General features: G+C 36.6%; 3 protein-coding genes across 8 annotated transcripts; 2 read left to right on the top strand and 1 right to left on the bottom strand.

The window, feature by feature from the left end:
• Window positions 1-1568: 1568 nt before the first annotated feature.
• On the top strand, window positions 1569-6277 carry LOC117613839 (early light-induced protein 1, chloroplastic-like). Of its 4 annotated transcripts, none has more exons than XM_034342430.1 (3): window positions 1569-1809; window positions 1881-1961; window positions 2028-2531. In XM_034342430.1, exons 1-3 carry the CDS (start codon window positions 1660-1662, stop codon window positions 2370-2372), a joined length of 576 nt encoding a protein of 191 aa, XP_034198321.1. In that variant the 5' UTR covers window positions 1569-1659; the 3' UTR covers window positions 2373-2531. The 4 variants fall into 4 exon arrangements, with proteins under 4 accessions (XP_034198321.1, XP_034198322.1, XP_034198324.1 ...); XM_034342431.1 differs by lacking the exon at window positions 2028-2531 and adding an exon at window positions 5841-6277 and having other exon boundaries at window positions 1586-1809; XM_034342433.1 differs by having other exon boundaries at window positions 1586-1809; window positions 2040-2517.
• A 3374-nt stretch (window positions 6278-9651) lies between these two features.
• On the top strand, window positions 9652-10610 carry LOC117613838 (early light-induced protein 1, chloroplastic-like). The gene is made up of 2 exons (XM_034342428.1): window positions 9652-9894; window positions 10076-10610. Exons 1-2 carry the CDS (start codon window positions 9739-9741, stop codon window positions 10502-10504), a joined length of 585 nt encoding a protein of 194 aa, XP_034198319.1. The 5' UTR covers window positions 9652-9738; the 3' UTR covers window positions 10505-10610.
• Window positions 10611-11374: 764 nt separating this feature from the next.
• On the bottom strand, window positions 11375-18985 carry LOC117631626 (dymeclin). 3 transcript variants are annotated; one of them, XM_034364888.1, is made up of 18 exons: window positions 18474-18985; window positions 16373-16615; window positions 15879-15942; window positions 15666-15795; window positions 15430-15574; window positions 15049-15297; window positions 14876-14960; window positions 14090-14192; window positions 13724-13849; window positions 13535-13648; window positions 13208-13326; window positions 12986-13073; window positions 12736-12828; window positions 12537-12626; window positions 12275-12394; window positions 12090-12181; window positions 11851-11908; window positions 11375-11716 (listed from the first exon to the last, which is right to left on the bottom strand). In XM_034364888.1, exons 1-18 carry the CDS (start codon window positions 18673-18675, stop codon window positions 11636-11638), a joined length of 2202 nt encoding a protein of 733 aa, XP_034220779.1. In that variant the 5' UTR covers window positions 18676-18985; the 3' UTR covers window positions 11375-11635. The 3 variants fall into 3 exon arrangements, with proteins under 3 accessions (XP_034220779.1, XP_034220786.1, XP_034220795.1); XM_034364895.1 differs by having other exon boundaries at window positions 11375-11710; XM_034364904.1 differs by lacking the exon at window positions 11851-11908.
• Window positions 18986-19798: the final 813 nt, after the last annotated feature.

Genomic DNA, 19798 nt, shown 5'->3' with positions numbered 1-19798 from the left:
ATGCAAAGAGTACTGGTGTGCTATGGACCTAATTATAACTATCTCCCAAGTCAGAGTACGTTGAATTGTAGAGAATTTGAGTCATTTGGCAGTTTTAGTACGTGGAAAAGGAAAATGGATCTATTTATCATAAAATAGCTAAGGACAATAGCATCACTCAAGAAAAATTTTCCAATTAGGAAATGTCATACTAGCTTCGGCCCATTATAATCAGTGAAAATAAGAACACCTAAAAAATGTGAACTGGCCAGTGTGGCATCTCTCAATTTACAAATTTTGGTCTTAATCGCTTGTTACATTGTAAAAAGGGTTAATTACATTTTTGATCACTGGAGTTTGGCTTGAAATCAAATTTAGTCATTGTAATTTGAATTTTCCTGATTTCATCATTGTATTAGCATAAGTGAGCAAATCCAATCCAATATATATCTCAATTCTATCAGTTTGCTTAATTAAAAAAATGTAATTAACCCTCGTAAAAATATGTCAATTATTTCTTCTCCTCCGAGATTCTTCTTATAAATAATACCATCATACGGGGCATATATGTAGGCATTTGTCCAAGTATATAGGAATGATTAAGGGTCCATTGGTTGATTCCAAATCTTGGGATTTAGATGATTCTTCCAATCCTAGCATTTTTTTCCTATTAAACGTTGGATGTTTCAAAGAATTATTATATAGCATAATATAGTGTCAAATAAAAAACAGATATTATTGGGGTAGTATGGGTACGTATTGAGAAAAGTCAAATAATGCATCTCAAGAAATCAACTGACCCATGAACATGATCTAAATGAATGTTTAAATTTTAGGCTTAACATCTAATTTTCTATTAGTAATATACACATAAGAGAAATGCAGCGCCAAATACACATACAGAAACAGAAGAATATACACGTAAGATTCCTTGTGTTGTGCATGCGAGTGCCACGCTATCAGCAACATTACAAAGATGAAAAAAGTGAATACCTGGAACAAAAGGGACCTCATGAAATCACCGACTGGGACGTTGTAGTGTGTTTGGGGAGCCACGTCCCTCGTATGGACACCACAAGTTACAACAAAAAATGCCCCTAAGTATATGTAATCATCTATTGTTTTTCTTTCTCATGAAAATATAGGCCAAAAAGATCCATTGACAGGGAAGGGGAATTTTGTCAACTACTACTAAAATACTCGTGGCCCTGTGAGGCATCGGTCCTCCTGCTCAAATGATTTTTTTTTAAAAAAAAAAAATTTATTTTTAAAAAAAGGTGTAGAGCCTTGACAAATTGACATGACCACACCGACTAGTAACATGCGGTAAATCCTGCAGCTACGTTATGCATAGAGAAAAACTTATATGTAACGGTGTATATTTTTTGGAGTATGTCGACTCTTCTCATATCCTGTGAGTTATAGAAGAGAATGAGAGGTAGACATAAAGGACTATCGCTTAACCATTTTCCATACGCGGCCCATCATTAGTGGGAAAGCAAATAGTGACGTGGTGCCAAACTATACACCGCTCAAATCAAAGAACTTCCCCAACTAGCTATAAAAAGCCACCCAAGGCATACAAATTTATAATACACAAGATCAATAAACAAGCAAAGCCTTCAAATCTATTCTCTCTGATTTATTAGTGTTTAATTGAGAAGCATATACACAAATACAATGGCTGCATCATCTTCCATGCAATCAATATTTCTTGCTAGCTCCGTTGCTTATGGAGCGGGAAAGAACAAATCTGTTGGAGTGAGCCACCTTGTTGCACCAACTCTGCAAAGCTACCCTCAAATGATGCGGGTAAGCTCGATGGCCAAGGTATATATATTCATAAGTCTCTAGCTATAATGCATTTGTATTAATGATATTAATTCATCTCCCATTTGTAGGATGGTCAGAAGAAGCAACCATCTACAGTAACAAATGCATCAAAAGTTCCTCCACCTTCGCCTTCTTCTCCTCCTCCCAAGGTAGTTTTACTAATCTACATGTGTGTATAATTTAACTACACTAACGAAGTTCAATATATATGGCAGGTTAGCACAAAGTTCTCGGACTTGTTTGCCTTCAGTGGGCCCGCCCCAGAGAGAATCAACGGCAGGCTTGCAATGGTGGGGTTTGTCTCAGCTCTGTTAGTGGAACTATACAATGGCCAAGATGTGTTTGCTCAGATATCCAACGGTGGAGTCTCTTTGTTCGTTGCCACTAGTATTTTGCTCTCTGTGGCATCCTTGGTTCCTCTGTTTAAAGGGGTGAGCGTGGAGTCCAAATCAGAAGGGATCATGACGTCAGATGCTGAGCTGTTGAATGGAAGGCTGGCCATGTTAGGTCTGGTAGCTTTGGTCTTCACTGAGTATGTGAAGGGAGGGACTCTAGTTTAGGTCTCAATCATTCATTTCCGGTGTTTTTTTCTTTGGCTTAATATGCCTTGTAAAAGTCTTTCACATGTATACGTATTTTAGCGTTTACAAATGCTTACAAGAATTTCATCGCATTTTGATACTTCAGAATCTAATATACTCTTAATTTATCAGCACAAAGACATGTTCACAATGGTTACTGCTTATTCCAACAACAAAACAATAGTCACTGACAATAAGCTTTCCATTCATGTATTTTCATGTGTTTATTTACACATAAGAAATTATTTAATACACAGGTTCTATCGAAAAATACTTCATCAAATATCCCCATGGGAATTGAATTAACTATCCTTTCCTAATTCATATAATTCATATTTTTTTTATTCTATTCTATTTCTTCCCATACACATTGCTGCTAAGTAAACATGCCATATAAAAGAAGATAAACGGCAAAATTAGGCTTGGAGCTTTGTTTTCAAAAGGAAAAGGATTGGGCGGTGCAGATTTAAATATCCAATAGAAATCCGAACGGTGGCCACGTGGGAGTGGGTCCAAATTATCAGAAAGGATCTTTCTTCCCTCCATTGCTTCACGTGGGTTTAGCTTGCAAAGATAAGATTAAGGGAAGCATTAAATGCTGTTCAGAGTTCATGTCTAAAATCAAATCCTACCCAAACTATTGGATATTTTGTTTATCTTCATCATTCCGAAGCCAATCTAGCTTGCTTAATTTCGACAAGGATTGATGGGTGGTTGCTCCCTATTAACCAATTTACTTCTCTTGATGTCACTATGCCATCAAGTGGCACTATATTATCAAAAAATTGAGGTTGAAGGGGACACACTCAATCTCTCAAACAGATTTCAAACTTGATCACCTTGGTCTCAAGTTTCTCAACAACCTTCTTGCTTTCACTCCATTGGCAGAACTAGCAAGAAGGTTACCATGGGCTCAAGGTCAGGTAGCCTTTAAAAAATAAAAATATACTATATGTATTTTAATATCATTCATTCTATAAAAGCTTAGTAGTCCACTCAAATGTAGCCTAGTAATCCATTATCCACTCAACTTTGTAGGCCTATAATCATTTAATAAATATTTAATTTGTTTGCTTAGTTAAGAAACATAATCCCTTAATAAACACTTATGACTTTAACGGTCATCATATCACCCTTTACAATTAACTAGCATGGTTTATATGATTCAATGTATACTTTTATTTCCAAAGAAATTATAGAGACTATAAGTACAAAAAAAAAGAGCATTAGACTTTAAACTAATAACTTTAGCTAGCCCACTCGTTGAAAAATTCATGGTTCTGCCCTTGTTTCACTCTTTAATTTTCATTTGACAACTATTGAGAAATCTCTTGTTTATTTGCTCTGCCTTATTCCTTGGGTGGTAGATTTCTGGTTGAAAATAAGCCCTAACTATGATTGTTTAGTTTCATTGTATTTCATTTTAGGCAGTCCAAACTGAAGTTTTTTCAATCCGATTCCTTTTCATTTAGTTGTATTTTAGTCCGATTGAACTCGTTTTGTTCCTTTTCAGTTTGTAATGTCCCTTCGGACACAATTTCATAAGTATTTGAAGCAGTTATAGTTTCGTCTGATTTCCACATTAGCACTTTGCTTTCTTTGAGTTTATAATCGCATAACTGGAAATATTGAATCCTTAACAAACTAGACATAGAAAAAATCAATCGAAGCTAATTCCCCACTTGTAGCATAATAACTTGAAGAGAAATTAAGATCTCTTAATTCGCAAGACATCCACATTATTTTCGGTCTGAATCACACTATTTCTATTGGGTTTTCTAGTACCAATAGTGGCACGCCTGAAACTAAATTTGTACAATATAGAATTGATCCCAATTTATTAGGGATGAATAGAGACATTGTGTATAAACGATTAGTTTCGTTTTGAAATGCAAAATTTGAGTAGGTTACCTTTTGAATTGGAAATGGTCTAGAAAAAAAATCCTACGAATACCCGCCAATATGTATGTGGGGAAGTTATTGTAGAAATTGGTCATGCACCCAACCTCAGCATTTTCCTCACCAGAAATATACAAAGTTCTTCTTGTGTTTACCGAAAGATATATATCTCATTCCATTTTCTGCTTATTTATCAAATGCGTACGCTTGATGTTTCAAAAAATTATTATATTTGTTAAAATACACATTCAATAGAATAGTAATGCCGCTAAGATTCCTTCTGTGTTGCATGTAATGCAACTGTGCCTACCTACACACTGAAACGATAAAAGAACTGAGTCACTGACTGGTACGTTGTGGTGTGTGCGGGGACCCACGTCCCTCATCAATACCATGGACAAAGACGAGGATAAATACCCACCACAAAGCTCTCCTCCCAGCCAGCTTTCGAACAAATGCAAGGTCGACGACAACAAAATAATATTTTCTTTTTATTTTGTCGACATAAAATTTTTTTCCTTTCTGACGAAAATGAAGCAAATGATCCGTTGTGTAGTGCAATTGTCCTCTAGCTGAAGGCTTCAAAGTACTCGTGGCCTCGTGAAACATCGCTCCTCCTACCTAAAAGATCAAAAAAAATGTTCAACACCTTGACCAAATTAAATGTGACCTCAGAATACAACCACGTCTCTCTTTTAGGTCGAGAAAAATTTATATGTAATGAGTTGTATATTCCTTAGAGTCTACTAATCCTCTCAACATTATTAGTCCTCTTGGCACTCATAGAGCAAATAAGTGACGTGGTGCCAAATTGTATACCGCTCAAGAGCTTCCCTCCTCTAGGGCCATTACACTATAAAAAGGCACTCAAAAGATACAACTTTGATATCAAGATCTGAAGCACAAACATCTCCAAATAGCTTCTACTCAAATCTTTGCTGCAGCATCAATTTCCTAAGTTGGTCCATTTTTTGTGTTTAAGAAATACAGATACAAATACAATGGCAGCAGCATCTTCCATGCAATCAATATTCCTAGCTAATAACTCGGTGGCTTATGGAGCCGGAAATAACAAATCAGTTGGTCCATTTTCAGTGCCTGCTCTGCATAGGTACCCTAACATGAGGGTACGCTCAATGGTCAAGGTAATTAATTATAATTAACAAGTCTCTCTAGAATGTGTTTGTCTTTTGATTTATATTTGCACCTTCAGCTATAGTGTTTATAAGTTTTAAATTGATGATACTAATTAAACTATGTGTGATTTATCTCTCATTTTTAGGATGGTAAGAAGGAGCAACCATCTACAGTAACAAATGCATCAAAAAATCCACCACCATCTAATACACCTTTTCCTTCAAAGGTAGTTGTCTAAAATCTGCGGTTCGAGAATTATTATATCATTAAATTGTTCCATATGTTATGTTGTTTGATTGTAAATTAATTAACCCGTTAGCAAAAGAAAGGAAAAAAAAAAATCTAAATAGTTATTTTAATCGTGGAAAATGGCATTCAAGAGGTGACACATATTTTCTTTCTTTATGGCAGGTTAGCACAAAATTTTCGGACTTGCTTGCATTCAGTGGGCCAGCCCCGGAGAGAATCAACGGCAGGCTTGCAATGGTGGGGTTTGTTTCAGCCCTCGCAGTGGAGCTATTCAAAGGACAGGATGTGTTTGCCCAGATATCCAACGGTGGATTCTCGTTGTTCGTTGGCACTAGTATTTTGCTGTCAGTGGCATCTTTGATTCCTTTGTTTAAAGGCGTGAGCGTGGAGTCGAAATCAGATGGGATAATGACGTCCGATGCTGAGTTGTTGAATGGAAGGTTGGCCATGTTAGGTCTGGTAGCTTTGGCCTTCACTGAATATGTGACGGGAGGGACTCTAGTTTAGGTCACAATCATTTCCGGCCCTGTAAAAGTCTTCCACATGTATACTTATTTAGTGCTTACAAAAGTTTATAAGAATTTCATCACATTTTGATACTTCTGAATCTAATGTACTTTAAATTAAAATTTTCCAAAGTTTTGAAGTATAAAAAGACTTTGGAGAGAATGCTTTTGGGATAAGTTGGAAACATTCAAAAAGATTTGGGAAGGATTTGACCTATACCATTGAAGTACTCTTCCCTATGGGGTTTCCCGAAGTCATCCCAAATTTTAGATTTACCTAAAACTTTCCTCAAATCAAGTTAGATGGATAGGAGGCCCCCATTGCAATACAAGTGCACATCACTAAATATGACCTTTTACTCAAACTCATAATCAGATTGAAGGAATTTACAAGGAAGAGGTTTCTCATCTTAAACATATAAACAGCTTCTCCAAAATAATGCCATTTATACTGGGAATGCAAACACCCATTAAGTAGAACATTGGTGATTTCCTTGATCATAACAGAAACAAATTTCATCTTAATTTCTCTTATTTGTGGAATGTTTGATGATAAAATACACATTCAATCTTCAACATATTTCACTTGAGGACGAATGAAGGCTATTGTCCCTATTTGTCCTTTTTGCTACATGTTCCATCTTGAGTAAGCTATGCTATGAGGGGAAATATTTGCTAAAAGTCCTCTGAGAAACTAAGGCACAACAAAGAAGGGCAAAGTAGTGTGGATTGTGACTGCTAGGAAGCTATGCAAGGTTTGGTAGTTTATGGGACTGTTTGAATTCCAAACCTATAAGAGTATCTATAATGATGGTGTGTAAATTTGGGGTGTAAAGCTACTTTTATATTCACTTTACACTTCTAGAGGATGTAAATGTGAATTTTGCTCCAATAAAAGCATCTCCATTGCAAGACGTGTAAATTAGAGGTGTAAAGCCACATTTACATCTCATTTTCACCTCAAGAAGATTTAAATGTTGTTTTATCTCTAATGGAATAGATGTAAATAGGAGATGTAAAAAGGAAATGAAAGGAAATGATTTTATATCAAGTTAAAACAAAATGATATTTCTTGTATTTTGGTGTGATCTCACCTTTTATATGTTTGAGGCCCACCACTTTTGCATTATCTCTCTTCTTTTTCAACATGTGGGGCCCATAAAATGAGAATATAAAAGCATATGTAAATGCCCTTTTATTTTTATTTTTTAATATTAACATTTTTGGGCCAAATCCTATATTTGCATTCATTTACACCCAATCATTAGAGCATCTCCACCCATAAGTGATAAGTCTAGGGCAAGGGCTGCTACTATTCACATGAATAGTGTCAGGCTTGCCATTTGTGGTTCCATCCATAAGGCCTAAGTTTAGGGCAAGTCTAAGGTAATTACTATTCACTTTAATTTTTTTTTATTTTTTACACTAAAACCATTGATTTTGATAAGCTTTTCGGATAAGATTTTCAATTCCCAAGTGTTAATATTTATCGTAAAATCCTCACCTAAAAATCAAGAAAACATTTTTGGATAAAATTTTGAAATTAAATTGGTGTGGAAAGTGAATAATATTGGTAGGTATGTATAGAAAAAATTTCCAGAATTTTTTGATATTTTTTTTAAAAAATTTTGATATTTTTTAAAGCCAAAAATTGGACAACCGTTGGATTGTGCAAGATTTTTTGATCAGAGGCTCCAGGATAAGCCACATGGTCCAACAGCCAAAAAAAATTTGAAAATCACCTGCTGACGTCAGCAGCCCGAGGGCAACAGCCCAGGCAGGATTAGCCAGTGGGCTTGCCCAGGCTGATGGGACCCACCATTTGCCCTGGCTCATTGTTGCGCGCTAGAGCTGGAATGGGCTGCCATGGGGGCCTTTTGCCCAGGTTTGGTGCAGCGGTGGACATGCTCTTAGAGCAACTTCCGGCAACTCTGGGTGTAAATGTCTTTTACATCTCCTTTTACACCCTTGCAATGGAGATGCTCTGAGGAAGATATATATCCAACGATGTATATTGCAACATGGGTGTAAAAAATGATGTAAATTAGTATCTTTTTTATGCATCTTCTGTGGCCGGCGTAAATATACAGGACTTTACATTCTCCCACTACAGCAAATTTCGGTGGGCATAGGGGTAAATTTAGCATACATCCACCTTTACACACTACCATTGTGATGCTCTAAGCCTGTTTGGTAAAAGGTTTAGGAGCTTGGGAATGAGTTTCAAATTGAATGCCCATGTTTAGTGAGTGCGCTCTTGGGAATGCAATTATGGACTCATGGGTATGGATTTCCCATGTATGAGGGAATTTCATACCCTTGGTTCACCTTGGGAAACGTTTTTTTCCCTCATCACTTGAAAAAAATTTAATGCAGTTTTTTTGGACTAACTTACCCATGATATTATTTTCAAATACCACTTTTAACTCTTCAAAAATCTTCATATTAATAACTTTAATAATAAACAACTTTTCATCAATTCTAATATTGCACTAACCAAACAAGGTAATGAGAGAAAATGACATTTCCTAGTTCTTATTTCCTAACGTTCTCAAACATGGGAATGAACATCCTCAATTCCTCTCTCATAAAATTAAACATGGGAAGTTTATTCCCACAAAGTACAATTTGCGAACCAAACGATCCCAAGTATCTAGTACTCAGATTATTTGTTGGTTGATAAGTATATAAATTTTAAATTAATAGATCGCAATTTAAGGATATATCCGCAACTGCATTTAGTGGTCCATAAATTAGCATCCAAAACAGAGATATAGTGTCAACTCATACAGCAGAATACAGTGTGAAATAATGAATTGCAGCTGACCCAATGTATTATGTATGCAATTGTGCCTAGCTACATTACGCTGAAAATATATTAAAAGGAAAAAACAAAACAAAAAAGGAAGTGAAAACCTTCAACAAATATGGGACCTCAGAATTCACTAACTGGAAAATTGTGGTGTGTTTGGGGAGCCACGTCTTCATACCCCCATGTATGTATGGACAAGACAACCGTACATGAATGCCAACAAAGCTCCAGATCTCATCTCCTAGCTTAAGCCCAAGCTATCAAACAAATGCAATAATGCAAGTGACCGAGAGAGTGAGCAAGTAAGTAATCTTCTTTCTTTCTGACGAAAATGAAGCAAAAGATATTCGTCCTCTAGTCCAAGTGCAGTTGTATCTGAAAAAACCTCAATTTCAAAGGCACTCGTGGACCTGTGAGGCATCGGTCTCTCTCTTTCGCTCGAAAGAAAAAAGAAGTGAAAATGTGGCCTCAGAATCACTGACTCGTACGTTGTGGTGTGTGCCGCGGCCACGTCTCTCAAACACACCATGTGTGGACAAGACAACCCACGTGGCAGAGTATCACTGAGAAAGCAAAAATGAGCGACGTGGTGCCAAAATATCCACCGTCCATGTGCTTCCCACTTCTTGGGCCATTGCACCATAAAACCCTAACTCTTTGGCAACCTAAGATCAAAAACCAAAAACATCTTTAAAGCATTTTCTGCCTGCATCAGCTTAACAAATATTACACAATACATACAATGGCTGCCTCAGCTTCCGTGCAATCACTTCTAGCTAACTCAGTGGCTTATGGAGCTGGAAAGAGTAAATCTCTGAGGGTGAACCACCTTCTTCCTGCCAAGTATTCTCCAACTCTGCATAGGTACCCTAACATGAGGGTGCGATCCATGGCCGAGGTAATTAATTAATCTTCTTTTGTTTCTGTTTTCCTGACAAAACGAAAATCTAAACTATTCTAATGTACGGAGAGGCGATCAAAAGGACTGACATACTGCCATTAGCTTGGTCATTTAGGTTTTGCGCATTCTTACATTAGCGATCCTAATTAACCATGTTTAAGTAATGTTTAATTTGCAGAAAGGTCAGGAAGAGCAACCATCTACAGCACCAGAGGCATCTAAAATTCCTCCACCTACTCCTCCTCCGAAACGTAGTCCTAAGATTAGCACTAAGTTTTCAGACGTGTTTGCGTTCAGTGGGCCAGCCCCAGAGAGGATCAACGGCAGGCTTGCAATGGTGGGGTTTGTTTCAGCTCTGGCAGTGGAGCTAGCCAAGGGTCAGGATCTGTTTGCTCAGATATCTGACGGTGGAGTCTCGTTGTTCCTTGGCACCAGTATTTTGCTGTCAGTGGCATCTTTGATACCTCTGTTTAGAGGGGTGAGCGTGGAGTCCAAATCAGATGGGATCATGACCTCCGATGCTGAGCTTTGGAATGGAAGGCTGGCCATGTTAGGTTTGGTAGCTTTGGCCTTCACTGAGTATGTGAAAGGAGGGACCCTTGTGTAGGTTTTTGATTTGCTAGCTTAATGTATTTAGAGTTTACAAAATTTATATAACAATGCCACATTTTCATTATTCAGAGTCTAAAATAATCATAGCTTCCGTTGGTGCTCAGATGTTGAATTTTTGTTAAAATTCAAGTGCTTGCTGAAAAAGCAATTAGAGATGTTTGATGAAAAAGCATTTAAAAGTGCTTTTTATTTTTACTAAACGAAATCAGAAGCGTTTTCAATTGTCTAAAATCGCATTTTGGGGTTCTTCCAAAGGCACTCCAAACCAGCTTTTAATTTACCATTAAACATGAGGATCAAATAACCTAATGGCGACACTACTTTATGGAAATTAATTATGGCAGATATGTCTCATCAAGCCCTACGAAAGATCGCAGCAAATGAAAGAGGTCAGTAACTTATTGTGCCCACCGTTGATCAATGTGGCACGAACAATCGATCAGTGGTTATGGTTGAGAGATCCCCTATCCCCTACCCAAGTGAGCAATTGACGTTAACAAGTCACTATGAAAACTAGAATCGTCAATCGTGTGAAGAGCGCCTTTGTTAAAAATGTAATCCAAGATTATAATTCCTTCACAAGTTCGGAAAGATCAATGGTCAAATTAGGACAGATTAAAGGTAACAAGTTACTGCCGACGAGATCCAAGTCCAGTGAAAAAAGTTCTTAATTTACATACTAATAGTCTTAAATTCGAACCTCATGATCTCGTTGTACTGTGAGAAATCCCTCCCCTTATAATTTATAATATCGTTTGTATTATTTAAAAAAGAAAAAAGTAAAAAAAGGAGTAAAAAATTACTCACTTGAAGAGTAGTGGAAAAGCAGCTCCTCTTAAAAGCCCAATTATCCATGAAATCATAATTGTGCAAAATGCCCCCAGTCGCATTAACAAGAGAAAAAAGCTGAAAATTTTATGGAGATGGAAGATGGAAATGAGCATCTTCTCTTATTCATTAGTCATTACAGCGGGGATTTTAGATTACATCTTGGTAAAAAAAGGCCTCTATTATGGCAAACATATAAACAGAAAAGAATGAGAAGAATACATTTTCTACTATTTCACGTATTTACATATCCACCAAGAAACCTCAGCATATATTGTGCCATCAGTCTATATCACATCTAGGGCTCAACAAACACTGCATGCTTGGTCGACTCTCCATTTACATGACCGTTGGACGATACTTCATAATCACTCTGTTTCTGCAGAAAAAAAGAAGTCAATAATTGTCACTATAATGAAAATCAAACTCAATGTTAAGAATTTCCCCATACTATGTGATCCCCTTTAGAAGAACTCTATATAACACATGCAAGGTATGATTTTAGGTACATACTTCGGAAGGAGGATCAACTGGAAACAAATTTATGGCGTCAGGATTGAAACCGAGTCCACTGAAAATAGAAACGTGAACGAAAGCAGATATCGGTTAAACTAACATAAAATGATGACCCAAAAGAAAAGACCTAATAGGTCCTGTATTCAACCCCTTTCTACAAATGCATTAAAATGAGAACATTGTTTCTTTTTATTGATTTCGTCTCTCTATTCTAAAAAAGAGAGAAGACAGATTACCAGCGGGATAGAACTAGCTGCCACAGGTATGGGATAAAGAACTCCTCTGGATGACTCTCTTGTTCATATGTGAACCGCAACTGTGTGAACATCTGACACAACAAGATTTTCAAGATATTATGAACAACAATCTCCAGGTAACAGCCTTGCATTTAGGCCAACCTACAATGCAAATTCCTTTTTACCTTCATCCCTTCACCCCGCCATGATCTGCAATTAATGATTATGACTTGAAGTACTTTCTCTACTGACCATTCACCATCCACATTGTGGGCATCCATGCGACTATTGAAAAAATCTAATACCTACAAAGCCAAACAAACAATATAATTCAAATGCACTGAATTATAAAAACAGGTGCGATTGATATAAAAACAGGATAAGTTATAAGTCCCGTAATGAAAACCAGAAAAAAACAAACAAACAAAATCCCAGTCCTGAACGTACAGTATAAATGTTTTCAAGCAACTCATTGAAGCGTGGATGATTCCTGAAAGGCTGAAAGACCTCCTGCCGGTGCATTATTGCATATATAACCTGCCCATTGCATACACTAAGGAACACGGAAAACATTGTATGGTAATAGCATAAAGTAAACAAATTTGTTCTATCAAACATGGACCTCTTCTAATGCATAAGATAATACCTCAGGATTCCGTGGCAGGGCATAAGTCAAAATTGCATTTAATATTTCAAGGACAAGTCTCAAGAAGTCAGTATATATATGCATCTCTGTTGACTGCAATGGAAAAAAAAATTCCAGCTTAGCGGACAAGAGAGTGAGAAAGGGTGGCATTCATCTAACAGAACAATTCAAACTCCATAATATAAATATATATATATATTTATATATATATATATATATTTATATATATATAAAGGTATGGTTTCATTACTGTATCATCTGCAAGACCATTTCCTTCTATTGAGTTGCCTTTGACTAATTGCATCTGATTATCTCGCATCTCTGCTAGTTTGTTATACCTAAATCAAATATTACACCAAGAGCAATATTTACTCGAGCCAGAAGTGTATGAAAGCCAGAATAAGATTATAAATTACAAAGCAAATAGAAATGTAAAGCTCATGAGAACACCATAAGATTTAAAAGGGCATACTTTCGAGAGAGCATATCGAAAAGGCTGACCAATCTCTGGGATGCATATGCACTCAAACGGTGGACGTGAGGTGCCATGTTCGCCAAAGTTGCTAGACAAGTTGTATGGAGATAAACATCCTATTACAATTCAACAAACCAGGCATGATAATTAGGAAAGTTCACAAAATCTAAAAATAAGAAGAGGGAAAATATGTTAAGTGGTGAAAGCTTAATCTCAAGGTCTTAGATGCAGTTGACATAAATATCAAGTTATACAAGCAATATGACAACAACACTCATAAAGAAAATACAAGAAAGTTCAAAGTCAAAAGGGACAGAAGGATACCCGCAACTTAGATAGGTTATACTGCACTGTCCTTATCAGAGTAATGACCATTAAGGAACCAAGAGATGTCTGGTGGAGGAGACGTTCTTTATACCAGGGAACACTAGGAACTATCTGTCATATGATAAATACATCAATAGGAGCCTAATGTATACAAATCTTGTGTTGGCTACCGGAGGAAATCCTTACCAATTTGTGAATGCTGGCATTAAAAGAAGAATCCTGACTAAGTATGAGGAGAATAATCAGCAACATGTAGATTTGATTAGAGGACCTCTTTGGAGCATTGTATAACGCTTCCAGAATAGGCATCAACTGTCCATTTCATAAAACAGATGAGCATCAAGTTTTCATATCAATGTAGAAGCAAACTTAATGATGACAGTAATTACAAAGAGAAACGACTCTCATCCAAAATAACATAAAACAAGAAATTGGTAAACGACCATTGACCAACATGCCAGAAAAACAATATGTATCTTAATGAATCTTTTGCCATGAAAAATATAGTCCTTTTCTCTTTTTTCAATAACAAGATAAGCTGCTGGTCCATACCAATGTATCCAAATCAGTTCGCACCAAGACATACTCCAGAAAGTCAGCATTCCCTTGCAACAAAGAGTAAAGCAAAAGAGCAGCAGCCTCATCAGCCAAATACCTGCCAAAGCAGAAACGGTTATGAGATACTCAAAAACAAAAGGGAGAAACAAAAATTGAAAGAGTGAGCAAAGTTTCGAGAAACAAGGATATCCATGCTTTTCGTTTGAATTAGGGATCATAGATTTTGTTTTGTCTTCGGTTGAATTAAGGATTAGAGGTTGAAGAAGGATAAAGTATCACACCTATGAAAATCACAAATAAACCTTAAAGGCATTCGAAACTTGCACCTTTTAACGACCTATTAATAAATTATTGTACATAGGTTATAAAACACTGATAAAAACAACACAATGTAAAAATCGAAGATATGGAAGTTATACACATCAATACCAACGTGGAACTAATTAGTCAATTATACACAAATTACCAAAAAAAAAAATTGCATTTTATTGTGAGAAAAAAAAACACACACACCACTAAAAAAAACTCCGTATCCCTCTCCCACACCACAAAGATAAAATACTTATCCTAATTAGATTTTTTCTGTTGTATGACACGTAATTGTCTATCATCTAATCTTCCATATACAAATTACAAACAAGAAGTAAACCCTATTTCAGTAAGCCTACATCCCATTCAACCATAGATGGACTATGATGCATACAAAGAATTAGCCTATAATATGATAAAATAGTACATCTGATATAAAAATACAAGAATAAAAGGAAAACCAACACTCACATCCCAAGGGCATCAAACAGAGAAGCAAAAGGTATCCTCAAAACTGGACCAGCATGTGCATTACCCTCAGTATCTACACGATCAACTGCTAGCAGGGAAAATATCCACTCAAGTTATGTGAATATACTTTCATAATAAGATTAGGTAGAGATACAAACAAGAAAGCATCTTACATTCAACATCCGTTGCATGTTCTAAGGCCTTGCAGTAAGGGTTATCAGAAAAATGCGTACTCCCTTTTAAAAGGGAATCTGAAGCGGTGGTGTCATTACTTATATCTGTAATTGGTTCATTGCCCACAACACATTTACGATAATGACTGAGAATAAGTAACACATGGAGACTGCAGTCTGCTAACAGACTTCTTGAGCCTTCACCACTTGAACTGACCAGAAAGTTGAATGGCAATAACATGAGATTTGCTGCAGTTCAAACAATTGATGTCAACTGCTACTCAGTCAAAAGTTTTAAGTTTTAATATTGCCCAACCGATATAAACTCTTAGACTGGTAAACAATTTAAGTTGCAACAGTGCATCAAGGAAACCACCATACCAGCTGCAGAACTAACTCTTTGTAAAACACCAGGCTGACTTCCTTCAGAATATATAGAATAAGATGCACTATTCAAGGATATTGAAGGTCCAGTAATGTAACTGAGTAGCAGTTTACGCACAACCAAGATAACCAAAGAACTTTCCTGTGGATTGCAGAAGTGGTGTCAGACACAGAAAATTTGAATCAACTGGAAATTTGGACTGAAAAATAAAGCAAAAGTTTCGTCCAGTAACCTGAGACATTGCTGCATCGATGAATGGGTTCACATCTTCTGGTCCTGGAGATGGCCCAGAAAGCAGCTGAGTTGACATTGCAATCAGCATGAAGTTTAGCAGCTCCAAATGAAGGAGGTATGTATCAGGACTAGTGACAAAAAATATATACAATCAGGAACACAGTGGACATAATCTCAATGATAAGGAACAAGTGGGTATTTGAGGATGTACCTTACATCTATTGACCCAATAAAGCTAAGCACACTACGCATAACAAATTCCTCAATGTTTAGATCTGCAAAATTGATGAAGAACAACAGCTATAAATATATGTTGTGGGCAAATAGCTCTTATTTAAAAGTCAAATGAAGTGAAGATCTAGCTGTACTTATTACATAATAATTCTGTTTGGCCCTTTAGGTCATCACCCATCAGCCCCCAAGAACCAGGGAACTAAATCATAAGATTTCTAAAATACTAACAACCATTGTGTGGGTTTTTGTTTGATTCATAAAACCATAGTTATCACCCAACCAGGAAAGAAGGTATTACAATCCTTCTGCCTTACCAAATCTTGTGGCTTATTGAATAAAAAATATGATACAATTTAAATTCAACATTTAGATTAGCTGAAGATATCATAAGAAAATAATAAAAGGTTTTGAGAGAGCTCATTCCAGGATTGATATCATTTGCCAATGAAATATATCATATATGTGAATTACCTTTTGTAATATCTGTTGGGATTGGCTCACTTTCATCTAGGGACAAATACAAGTCTTCAATCTTGTCTCCCTTTTCATTTTCAATGAAGTACTTTAAAAAGACAGATGAAATGTACACTGCATTAACAGCCTTCACATAAACAAGAGAAGGTGCACCAGAAGAAGTTGAAATAGATTCTTGCAAACACCATGCCATGTGGATCAAAATTTTTGCAAGATGCCTGGTATGGTAGTTGTTTCGTGCTGCAAAAGACAGAAATGAGACAAAGAAATATAAATACATATTTAATATTTAATATTTAAAAAATAAAAATAAAGAGTCAGATGAGCACATGAAGGTATGCTGACAAATGGTCAACTGGTAAAGCATTTCAACAGTAGAAAACAGGTAACTCCAATAACATTCTACTAGAACAAATAAAGAAAACTCTGCCATATCATAAACAGTTCATCGAAAATTCACTGACAGGAATCATTGGGTGCATGTTTGGTAAGAGTAGAGTCACCAATCATAAGTTTCAAGAAGCCATGATCAAATACTATCATCAAAACTTTATCCTTTTGGAATAAAGAGAAGCTCAGCATCCAAATCATTCAATACCTAGATGCACAACAAAATTTTGAGATTTGATGGTAAGATGTCATGGCTGCGTTTTTTTAAAATATTATTGCCATTATTGACAGTGTTTAAATTCTAAAAGTCTTTTGTTCCCACAAATTGGTTATGGATTTGGATTCACTAGAGTTCATTCTTTAGGAATGTTATTTGGCAAATACTCATGAAATTCATCTTGAAAAATGTTTAAGTCAGTACTCAAATTATTAGCCTGCATCTAATATTTCTACAAAATTTTAGCCCATAACTGTTTTAAGTTCCATGGTAGACATTTAAGTTTCATGAGGAGACATGTGAATCTATTTTAAATTTCAATTAGATACTTGCTTTGACATTCTGATGAGAAAATTTCAGATTATGAACAGCATTGAGGCAGATATCTTATGGCTAGACTAAGCCTCTAGAAACATCAATAGCTACTAAAAGCGTATGTGAGACCAACTAGTTGACTCACTTCCAGCAAAAGAGATGCAATTTGCAGAGAGACTGAAATTGGAATTTAGAAATTTGAGTGCTATGATTTAATCTTCCCAATATTCCTATATATACTTGGGTAGAATTTTGGACAATTTTATACTTTGGTTACAAATTTATAAAGAGTTATTGGTATTATTTTCAAATGCTACTGAACTGTAGGGAAATGGTCCTTCACTCACTACTGAACTGTAGGGAAATAGTCCTTCACTCAAAATTATATAGTCCATACTTGTATCTACTAGAGGAAGAGTCAAACAGATACAAAGCTCAAATGCTCTAAAGCCAACACCACAATCAACTCCTTGACAACGAACTAACGAAGCCCCTCAAAAAAATGAATAGAAAAGAACAATACTTTGACAACAAGCTACCACAACACAACAGCATACCAAAGAGCATATCAAATAGCATTGGAATGCCCTCAAAACCCACACATGACAAGCAATTGAAGAGCAATATCAGCAAGTCCTCTTTAAGAGAGATTCTTTGGCCTTGGTTAACACAATCATAGAATTGAGCGGTTAGGTAAGAGTAGGGAGTTCTCTAAAGACTGAATCTCAAACTAAGAGGCATTTGTACACGGATGTCTTCAATATAGGCAAAAAATTGCACATAGCATACAAGTTATTCTCCATTGCTTTCTTCCCCAAGATAGTAGCATTTCTCCTTTTACTTCTTTTATTTAACTATTGTATTCTACATAGTGGATTAAGTAACTTGCATCCAATATGGGTGGGTTCCTTTTGTTTGAGCTAAGAAGAGAGGACAATTAACTTTCTCTTACAAAGCTGTACACTTTAAAATGAGAAATCTATTACCCTTTAGTAACCAAATATCCACAACAACAAACCTCCAAAGTCTCGGTCTGCATTTCATCAATACTAGTGCCAATGCCGCAAATAACAGAACCCTAATCACATTATGGTGACGTAATTGAATCAAAGAAAGCAACAAATTTCATGATTCAGAATATAGAAACTGTGAGAAGAAAGAGAGAAATTGACGAACCAAGAGACTGGCAAGCGTCATGAACGCGGTGAGGCGGCCACTGGAGGTTGAGAGGGAGTTCGAGGAGTTTATGCCAGAAATCGGAGGAGATAGGAAACGACTCGTCGCCGATGAAGGTAGAGATCAGGTACTCCGCCGTGTCCAGTGGACGCGCGGCGGAGCTGCTGCCACCCCAGCGCGGTGTAGAAGGTACGGCTCCCATTCCCAAAAACGACAAATGCAGAAGAGTCGTTCGAATGTGCCGAGTGAACGACGCAAATTACAAGGGCTCTGATCAGAGGCCTGGCGAGGCGATCTCGGAGGTGCAATTAGTTGACGTCGTCAATGTCAATGGCATTACAAAGAGAGGTTGGGGTTTTGGATCTTCGATGGAGATTGAAATTGAGATTTGAGGTGTGCTGTGGTGAAGAAGACGAAGAAAGAAAGGGAAGCTTGCAGACGAAGGTGTGTTTTTAGCACTTTCCAGAGAGAAAGACAAGGACTGCACCAAGAGGTAATAAAACGACAATGCGTCATCCCCAATTTCATTACTAATTTAATTCCCATTTTTACCCTCCGTAGTTATAATTTTCCTTAAAATGTTTGTAGCCAATGAAATTACAATTTTCTCTTTGTCAATCCAAGAGAGGTCAAACTAGCGTAATCCAATTTTCCCATTTCTTTTTGAAGTGCCTTCTTCGATTTTTCATAAAGGCTTTAGAAGAAAATTGAAGCAGTCGACAGCAATGGCATTTTAGTCTTTCCATACCTTGGTTCTTTTGGGCTAAAAAGTCTTTGTAGACTTTCCCTACTAAATTTGCTAATTCCAGGCATGCTGATTGGCTACAGTGTTATGCAACCCGTCGGCAAAGAGCCACGTTGCGGGGGTTTAGCAAATATTTTGTCGTCGAAACCATGACTTCATTTTAAAGTCTTTCTCTGTCATTAATTAATTAATTAATTAAGGTGAACAATCCAATGGCAACCCATGTTTGCAGCACGACGTTTTACGCGCTTGTGCGTGCGAGTTCCTTATTCACGTTGTGATTAAGCCCTAAACTTGATTGGGTGCGTAACGTGCCACGAGGTTAATGTGCACCATTGGTTTCATCACCAATGACTTGGGACTTCATAATAGGTTGGATCGGTTTGATGGTAATTGAACTTTGTCCAATGTTTAATTACGTGTGTGGTCAACAACTTGAGGATAATTTGAATTCGCTAACCACGGATTCCTGACAAGATTTGCAATTTTCTATATTTTTCATAATTGATACTCATATTGTGAAACAAGATTGTTTGATAAAATGTCTCGAATAAGCCAATATCGTATAAAGTCTTCCGAG

The sequence above is a fragment of the Prunus dulcis genome, chromosome 1, assembly GCF_902201215.1.
Source record: "Prunus dulcis chromosome 1, ALMONDv2, whole genome shotgun sequence".
Lineage (NCBI taxonomy): Eukaryota > Viridiplantae > Streptophyta > Magnoliopsida > Rosales > Rosaceae > Prunus > Prunus dulcis.
This window is presented reverse-complemented; position numbering and strand designations above follow the sequence as displayed.

What these genes read in the sequence shown, in the direction of transcription:
- LOC117613839 (XM_034342431.1), top strand. Translation starts at nt 1,660, where the DNA reads ATGGCTGCATCATCTTCCATGCAATCAATATTTCTTGCTAGCTCCGTT. An exon ending in GGGTAAGCTCGATGGCCAAG is followed by an intron (nt 1,810 to 1,880) that starts GTATATATATTC and finishes TCCCATTTGTAG; the next exon opens with GATGGTCAGAAGAAGCAACC. An exon ending in CTTCTTCTCCTCCTCCCAAG is followed by an intron (nt 1,962 to 5,840) that starts GTAGTTTTACTA and finishes TCTTTATGGCAG; the next exon opens with GTTAGCACAAAATTTTCGGA.
- LOC117613838 (XM_034342428.1), top strand. Translation starts at nt 9,739, where the DNA reads ATGGCTGCCTCAGCTTCCGTGCAATCACTTCTAGCTAACTCAGTGGCT. An exon ending in GGGTGCGATCCATGGCCGAG is followed by an intron (nt 9,895 to 10,075) that starts GTAATTAATTAA and finishes TTTAATTTGCAG; the next exon opens with AAAGGTCAGGAAGAGCAACC.
- LOC117631626 (XM_034364888.1), bottom strand. Translation starts at nt 18,675, where the DNA reads ATGGGAGCCGTACCTTCTACACCGCGCTGGGGTGGCAGCAGCTCCGCC. An exon ending in TGACGCTTGCCAGTCTCTTG is followed by an intron (nt 16,616 to 18,473) that starts GTTCGTCAATTT and finishes TGTCTTTTGCAG; the next exon opens with CACGAAACAACTACCATACC. An exon ending in GAACTGATTTGGATACATTG is followed by an intron (nt 13,850 to 14,089) that starts GTATGGACCAGC and finishes TGAAATGGACAG; the next exon opens with TTGATGCCTATTCTGGAAGC.